The 8,696-nt window shown below is 40.3% G+C and overlaps 1 protein-coding gene across 2 annotated transcripts; it reads left to right on the top strand.

Annotated features, from left to right (window-relative positions):
- The first annotated feature begins 708 nt into the window (after positions 1 to 708).
- Positions 709 to 6,727, top strand: LOC124706460 (ubiquitin-conjugating enzyme E2 2). Of its 2 annotated transcripts, none has more exons than XM_047238125.1 (6): positions 709 to 896; positions 3,366 to 3,499; positions 3,591 to 3,616; positions 4,464 to 4,553; positions 5,458 to 5,546; positions 6,374 to 6,727. In XM_047238125.1, exons 2-6 carry the CDS (start codon positions 3,375 to 3,377, stop codon positions 6,500 to 6,502), a joined length of 459 nt encoding a protein of 152 aa, XP_047094081.1. In that variant the 5' UTR covers positions 709 to 896; positions 3,366 to 3,374; the 3' UTR covers positions 6,503 to 6,727. The 2 variants fall into 2 exon arrangements, with proteins under 2 accessions (XP_047094081.1, XP_047094082.1); XM_047238126.1 differs by lacking the exon at positions 6,374 to 6,727 and adding an exon at positions 5,970 to 6,041 and having other exon boundaries at positions 710 to 896.
- Positions 6,728 to 8,696: the final 1,969 nt, after the last annotated feature.

Raw genomic sequence — 8,696 nt, 5'->3', positions numbered from 1 at the left:
ATGGATAGGACGAAGACCATTAGAAATCATTGGATCATCACCATTCACAACCAGGAGAGGGAGCACGACGTCTCGAGCACCAATGTGTTAGGAGAAAAGGTCTATCTTGTCCATCATCGTTTCTTTGAAGACCGGTCTCCATTACTTGATTACTCCCAAGATAGCTACCATATCCGCTCAGCACATAACCATCTTTGGTCATCAAATATCATTACCTTCCTAGCTCTCTGAATGCTCTATTGCAATTAAGTTTTACGTCTCAACCCACTCACACTGATGTTTGGTATTGTCACACATGCCATGTTGAGCATACATTTTAAACTAGCAAGATGATTAGATATTTGATCACTGGAGGGACACATCTAAAATATAGATTAATTTGTCGCTCCGGTGTTGACTTCACTTTTCTTTTGTTGACAAATTCTGCTAGAGAAAAATATACAAAAGAGCCACCCAAAAAGATTAGATCGAGTCAATAGTTTGTGATAATACAAAAGAAAAAATTATTAGGGCAGAGTCATTTATCGAGTTAACATAAAAGACATGATTATCAGGGCATGTGCAATGGTTGATAAAACTGTTTTATTTTAAGACTATGTAATTTAGATATAGCTGATGAAAAAAAGTTGTAAGCAGCAGTTGTGCTACAAATGGGGACCCAGACAGAGGCAAGCGAAGTGCACGCGGTATTTTCTTCACTGGTGATCCATCGTCCACTCACCCTCCCCCGTCCGCCCGCCACCAAATCCGTTCCCATCCGCCCCCAACCCTTCTTTCGCCCCCTTTCAGTCGAACCAACGAATCTCCCACTCCTCCGCTCGGCTCCACCGCACTATGCTATAGTCCCTCGATTCCTGCGGGATCTGCCGACTGCCGGGCCGGCGGCCTGATCGGAGGTATGTTCCGCCGTCCCAGCCGTGGCCCTACCTGCGATAGGTTTTGGCCCCCGAGGTAGATCGACGCGAGGCTGTGGTGTGATGCGCGCGACGCGATCGCGCCCACTAGTTCGTTCCCCTTGCCGTGGTGACGTGAGCGGTTCTGCCCTAGATGTAGCTAGATCGTGGGACTGAATGACTGATCACGCGTGGGAAATTGATCGCGTTCGCGATGGGTCTGTGAGCTTACCACGCTTAATTGTTTGTTAGTATGATTTATTTATTTTATCAGCACATATGCCCTTGCGTTGCTACGGGTAGAATATTTGAATGATTTTTAGGTCATTGAGAATCCCCCTACTGGAAATTAGCTTTTTCTTGACGGGATCGTGGCTACCGACAAGAATTGGGCCTGCTTTCTTGTCAGGTCGTGGCATCGTGCTAGTCAATCCCGGCATCCTGTATATCATGTTCAACAAACCAGTTCGGTCATCCATGTAGCTAGCGACGTGTCACAGGAAAATTCTTTGGCGGGGACGGAAATTTTGGCATGGCACGTCTTGTGTAGGGACGTGGCGTGCATTTCCTGCTTATGCGTCCATCCGTGTTCGCTTCCCGTTAGGGCATCTCCAACGGTGGATTCTCAAATGGACATACCGACATGCCATTTATCCATTTGAGAGTGCACTGTATAATTTGGGAGGTGGACAATTACGGCACCCCCAACCCAAGGGACACCTTCTACGGAATATTTGCCCACATCGCAAACTACTTATTCGACAATACCAATTCAAACATAAATATTTTAACTGCAAGTTATATCAACGATAATTAAATTACGGAGTATTAGATTTACATAGTACAAATTTATATTCATTTATTCCGAGACCTAAATAGAGAAATATCAATATGGGAATGCCTTTATATACAACAACATCAAAATATTTGTATTTTCATTTAATCACCGTATGGCTAGCACCCACGAGCAGCTGCTGCGAGCCGAGGTGAGCGCTGGGCAAGGATCTGCCACTCCAGAGTTTGCTGCGCACGGAGACGGTGCTCTGAAGGAGATTTTTCCAGTGCTACGCGTGGAGGCAAAGCACCGGACCAGAGGCTGAGGCGCTGAGCTGCTGCTCTTAGAGGCGACACACCGGATCGATAACACCGGTGTCACGCTGTCCCTCCATGTTTTCTCCGCTGTGGGAAGATGCGGCGGAGATCACCTGCTCCTCTCCTCATAATTGAGGTGGGCATGGAGGCGGGGGTGATGCTCTCATCTCACTGTGTGGTCAGAAATGGCCGAATCAACCTGTGGTGTCGAGGTGAACTGCATGTGGACTGCCGTGCTGGCGGGTACTCCCCACCAACTGTGGCGGTGTGCGGGTGCAGCATCAAGCTGATTAGGTCGGCTCCTCTCCTGGCAGCCGCTGGCATGACGGCATGTGGTGAGGAGAAAACACTCGGAGACCTGGCCTTTTAAGCACGGAATTATTTCCTCGCCTCGTGCCAAAATTCAAGTATCTATCGGATCGCGACTAATCTCTTTTATAATCGAGATGGATGGAACTCGGCCACGACGTATAAAGGCGTCTGGTTTTCTTTAGGTAGAATCAGGAGGATGGAGCTCGGCCACGACGTACCTATTATTTGACGTAGGAAACGGACAAAACAAAGGAAATACTCCTCCCTTTATTATTAGGCACAGATTGTTGATGACGAGAGTGTCTTTCCTTCTGTGGCTGTTGTATTATGCCAATGTCTAAGGGACTGAGGGTAGAGGTGATTAATTATTGCTGTTGTAGTTGGCGTGCTGCAATACCAGTGCAGTGCTTATTTATAGAAAACACCATTTTCTTGCCACGCATGACACACAAGGTGCTTATGTTTAGCTTGCCTTGCGATGCACCGAAGCTCTATAGTTGCTTTTGCATTTTGACTCCACTCAATATATAATGCAAGTATGCAACAATCAGGCACCTTCAATAATAGAAGAGATGTTTTTTTCAAGAACACGTGGGGGAACACACGCCATCTGCCCCTGGGCAGAGCCAGCCAATTCGTTGAGCCTGGGCAAACTCAAACTAATCCAGACAAGTGGTTGCCCATAGTGCAGCTGAAGGAATTCTCATACCCTCATGTAACATAGACTAATTATTGAGGCAATCAATGCTTCTTGAAAGATCATAAGTGATTTTTTCACACTATTGTTTGCCCAAGGGTAATGATTAGTTGTGTTGACAATTAGGTTGATCGTCGTCTACTATCCTTGTCATCTATTTTCATGTCATACCAATAATCTTGAACAATTGTATGAGCTGTCAAAGTATAGTTTATAACTAGGAATGTAATAGTGTTCAAATAAGGATATAATTTTAGAACATGGGATCTGAGTTCACAAACATTTGTGGATGTTGCAGTACTATTGGATTGATTCCGAAATATTTTTCCTTGCTACTTCTTATAAGTCATGTGGTGATATATTTTCTGCAGAAAGCGAGGATGTCGACTCCTGCAAGGAAGAGACTGATGAGGGATTTCAAACGACTGATGCAGGATCCCCCCGCTGGTATAAGTGGGGCCCCTCAGGACAACAATATTATGTCGTGGAATGCTGTAATTTTTGGGTAAGATGCTACTTCATGACTACCTACTTTTTACCTAGTTTATTTAGATAAGTTTTACTTAATTATCATTTCCTCATGTCTTACTTTGCAGCCCTGATGATACGCCCTGGGATGGAGGTAAGTTGGTTTGAGGCCTTTTGCTTTTGACTTTAGATGTTGTTTTGGTTGGGAGAATAATTACATACACAAGCATGATATGGTGTCATATATCCTACTTTCTTTCCATTTTCTGAGATAATTCTTTCTTGTAATTACATTTCCATTCTGGATGTCTCAGTTGATTTAATTATAGTAAGAGAGTATTTACTTCTTGTGCCATAAGAATGTTACCAACTTACCATGCGAATGCATCATACCCAAACCAAACGTGGTTACGCTTCAGTTTGTTCTTCTTGCTTTTATTATTATAACCTCATAAAATTTGGTTTGGTACTGTCTATGGTGCTTCGTATCGAAGAGGCATGTATATTCTACATCATCTGCATGTTTATGTTCAACCTAGGAACACGTGGTTCGTAGCAAGGCATGTATATTTTACACTTCGAGTGGTTCGATTTGGTACTATCATTTGGGATTCGTCTTGAGTTCACAGTTTGGAGACTAAACTTGGTTGAGGTCTCAGCTTGAGAAGTATTTCATATTTGTAATGTAAATCACATTCTATTCTAATTGATGGATTAATTAATTCATGTTAAACTTACCTGTTAGTTGTGGTTTGTTGTTCATTCACATTATCTTGTCCTTTTGAGTCATATGAGCAACCGGGCACGTGCATTGCACATTTGTTGCAATGTATACTCGAGGGGGAATATAACTGACATGTCATAAAATTATATCTAAAATTTAAATGCATGGTACCTGTCTTCATCAGTCATCTGTATTCTTTCATGCAATTTTGAGTTTTTTTTTAAATGAATCAGTTTTGTTTACTGTTACCATTAAACCAAAATTGTGCTTACTTCAGGTACGTTCAAGCTGACACTTCAGTTTACTGAAGATTATCCTAATAAGCCACCTACAGTGCGATTTGTTTCTCGGATGTTTCATCCTAACAGTAAGTCTTTGGTGCCTTTGTTAATACCTGTTGTATGGGTAATCGGTATCTTCTCTTCTTTTCGTTAAGCCCAGTTCCTTTTGGTAAGTATTGGTGCATAAAAAAAAACGAGACCAACCCAGGCACTAGCACCCGTTGGCATTTTTTTATAGAAGAAAAACTCCGTGAGCACCCCGTCGAATCCAGCATTCGAACCAGGGCGGGCTGCGTGCGCTCCCGCACCTCCAGCCACCAGAGCGACGCTCTGTTCTCGTAAGTATTGGTGCATCATTCCTAAGCTAATATACATTGCTGAGGAAGCATATCAAATGATAACTGGCAAGAAAATAGGATGGGAAGTACCAGCCATTGTAATTTGACTTAATTTGAATCACCCACATTAAATACTAGAAACCACAGCCACTTACCAAAAGTCTCCAAGAATAATCCTGCCTAGCTATACCGTCTCACATCCACCTTGATATACACCATCCAAAGTCAATATAGTGGCTTAGGTTTGAGTTTTCATTATCCTACTTCTAAGGTTTTTTCCTACCTGATATAACCCGTACACGTCTATAAATGTTTAATTCTGGTTCTAGATGCTGAAGCGTGGTTACAGAATATTGAAAGGTTAAGCAAATATACAGGTTCAACAAATACCTGTTAGATTAATACCTTTCCTTTTTTTTTCTAACATTAGGTATTAGTGATGATTACTTTACTTGAATATCAAATTATGTATAGTGAACGACACCTGCGGCCATTACAGCATTTTTTACTATACACAGTACTTACAGTTTTAGCTTTATTTTGTCGTTTATGTAACTATCTTCTCGGTGTAAGAACAATATAATGGCATTGGCATTATGTTTTCGTACTCATTCGTTTTTGTTTTCATGACATATTGTTTTATTATGAGCAGTTTATGCTGATGGAAGCATATGCTTAGATATCCTCCAGAACCAGTGGAGCCCGATATATGATGTAGCAGCTATACTTACGTCCATTCAGGTAGATGGCACTCTATCATTAGTTTACTATTTTTGGTGGATTCTTGTAGGACAATGCTTACTAGTTGAAGTTTTGTTGTGAAATATGCTAAGCGAAACCCACCCAACAAGGACTGTTTAATTTATCTCTTTGATATTCATGTGAACTGTTCCTTGTAGAATAACTACTTCATTTTTCTTTGTTACATGCTCTCTTCCTGTGACATACCAGATGATGTTACCCTTCTCTTTGTTAGAGGCACTGTCACACTCACACTATATATCTACTATGATTTTTTGTGTCTGATTAATTGATTATCAGTATTACTATTAACTGATCCGATGTTAACTAGTTGTTAGGTCTAATATTATATATATTCTGCAGTGAAGACTTCTCAGCATATGATTTTAATCTTGATTATGGAACACTTCTAATCTTTCTCAGCTGTCTGAAGAAAGAAAACAGTTATCAGTAGAAGTGCTACTTTCTATATTTACATAATTTTTTGGTAGTCTTGCTGAGGTGGGTTGCCAACACTAAGTGGAGATGGCGAGAGGATGCATACAAGATTTGATTAGGTCTCCTCTCTGTAGGCTCGGTGTTCAATATACAGTCTTGACTCTTTTTTTTTTGCGGATAGTCTTGACTCTTAAATATGATTATCGAAAAGGGGAGGATAATCCTGTGTACCAATCCTAGTCTTTGCACATCTTGCTTAGTTGTGTGGCAAGCAGACGCTGCAGATTATAAACGGCAAATGAACAAATCACTAGTCATTTTTATTGATTCAGCATATTTATTTTGTTATAATAATGGTGCCAGTCTGACCTAGCATTGAATATTTTCAGTCATTGCTTTGCGATCCAAACCCAAATTCACCTGCCAACTCTGAAGCTGCCCGCCTATTCAGCGAGAACAAGCGGGAATACAACCGAAAAGTTCGTGAGATTGTGGAGCAAAGCTGGACTGCGGACTAAAATCACTGCACCCAGCTGATGTTCCATCAGCGTCTTGCGTACTGAACCGCTTGCAATGTAATTAAAATGTTACAACATGCTTGTTGTTTACTATGTTTTTCCTTTGGAGTGCAGCATTGTTTAGATTCTTCAGCAATGACGATTATATCCAGTCTACATATAACCAACTATGCTGAGTTTTAAGGTTTGAATCAGATTGAGTTCAGTATGGACTTGGTTTATCTCTGTTGCTGACAACAACTGCTAAATTAGCTGCATGAAACCGAATAGTGCTTATATGAGCATAACTTGGGCTTGCATGGAAGCTAATTTTTTGTTGCTCGAAGGAATTTCTTCCTCAATCACACCTTTCATGACAGCAGTTTAACTATAATAGATGATACCACCAGAGACCAGACTGCTCGGTTTTTAGTATCTAGAAGCAGTTTAGCTATTCGCAGGGACATCAGAGTGTTCTTCTAAAATGGTAGCCAAGGACCGTGAACTTCTTTTTTTGTGAAGTAAAGTGTGAACTGTTTGTACAGTTTTCTCAACAGTCAACAGTCCTCTTGCAGAAGGTTTCAAGGAATCATATTTTAGTTAACTATAAACTTGGTTCAAATAAGTTTAGTCTAAAATGCGTTTTTCTGCCCGTTGATGTTAGGTGGATGAAGGCGTCCCCACAAATGCTGGAGGTATTTGACTAAATTTAGATGTGCGCCTTGGCGCACGATCCCGTAGAATTTGCATCGGTTTATATTTTGTATAAAGACAAAAAAATAGGAGTAAAAATAATAATACATTTTTTACATTAAATAAGATAAAATTTGGATAAATCACATATATGATGAATGGAGTAGCAAACTCTTATATACAATCAGGAAAATAGGATAATATATTGTGATAACTAACGCTCAAGGTTCTATCAAAACTCAGGAGCAATAGAACTGTAGAAGGAACATCAACAGAAACATACACCTATGCTGCCTTGGCCATTGTTGCAGCATGTCTATGGAGACTATGACCGAAATCACTAAACTGAAGTACCACTTGGGCATGCAAGGCCAGTAGGTTTCAGTTGATAGTGATGAACAGAAGAAGAATTGGCTGGCACTTGGGCAATTGATGATAAAAACCTGATCTTCTCTGCTTAAATAACAAGCAAAACACATAAGAGAAATAAAATGAATAAGTATACCAAGGCACTTAATTAATCACACACAATAGCAGGCACAAAAAGGCAACCAAACTCAAAAGGTAAACCATAATACAAAGCGTAATGCCATAATGTAGTACTGTGCACATGGTATATGAAATAAATCTTGAATCTTTGGGATATTCAAATTGTAAGAAAATAAAGTGGTCAACTAATATTGTGTAACTTATTTTAGAAGTTACATGGACAGAAAACACAGGTGAAGAGAACATTGTACTTGCTGGACCAACATTTCTATACAGCGAAATAAAATGCTGCAAAGTTGAGAACTTCATACAACCTAAAACTACTTGTTTCTCTTCCGAGTGATTTCATCGCACAATTAAACGGTGAGCTATGTAACCCTGACAAAGCACACATGGCACATGCACTAACCCTTTTGTGCCATCCATCCATGTGCACAAGCCCTAAGCCCAAGCAAGATAACCCGTAATAGAAGGAAAGATATATGACAAAGAGATAAAACCTAAATTTTTCAAGAAAGTACAGTAGAAAACACAACACCCGTAATAGAAGGAAAGATATATGACCAAGAGATAAAACCTAAATTTTTCAAGAAAATACAGTAGAAAACACAACACAGGCTACTTGTCCTCTGAATACAACCTCGGACCTTGGGTAACAATGCTGACCCTCTTCCCGATACCATAGTCCATAGCTCTAAGGTGCGCAAATATATAATGAAGAAAAATAGGAACAAGGTCTAGAAGAAATATCTATGACATTACATTTTATTGCTCTATATCACTAACTAATGTTTGTCCAACTACATAAAATCTTCAAAACTTATGGCACCAACATTCGAACATGCAGCTAGGGGCCTTAGATCATTCAAATATACTGCTTGATTCACCTTACAAACCCCTTCCAGTCTGGAAGGATGCATAAAAACATTATTAGCTAATTAGTTATCAAATATTTTCAACACATCTTGAACTGTCACAATTTTTCTGTCCCTGGATGTGAATGGAGAATCAATAGAAGCGATGAAAATTGTAA

Source organism: Lolium rigidum, chromosome 4 (assembly GCF_022539505.1).
Source record: "Lolium rigidum isolate FL_2022 chromosome 4, APGP_CSIRO_Lrig_0.1, whole genome shotgun sequence".
Classification (NCBI taxonomy): domain Eukaryota; kingdom Viridiplantae; phylum Streptophyta; class Magnoliopsida; order Poales; family Poaceae; genus Lolium; species Lolium rigidum.
Note: the sequence above shows the minus strand (reverse complement) of the source record. Positions and strands in the feature narration are given on the sequence as shown.

Coding starts and splice junctions, on each gene's coding strand:
- LOC124706460 (XM_047238125.1), top strand. CDS start 3,375: ATGTCGACTCCTGCAAGGAAGAGACTGATGAGGGATTTCAAACGACTG. Junction 4,554..5,457: donor TCGGATGTTTCATCCTAACA/GTAAGTCTTTGG, acceptor TATTATGAGCAG/TTTATGCTGATGGAAGCATA. Junction 5,547..6,373: donor CTATACTTACGTCCATTCAG/GTAGATGGCACT, acceptor GAATATTTTCAG/TCATTGCTTTGCGATCCAAA.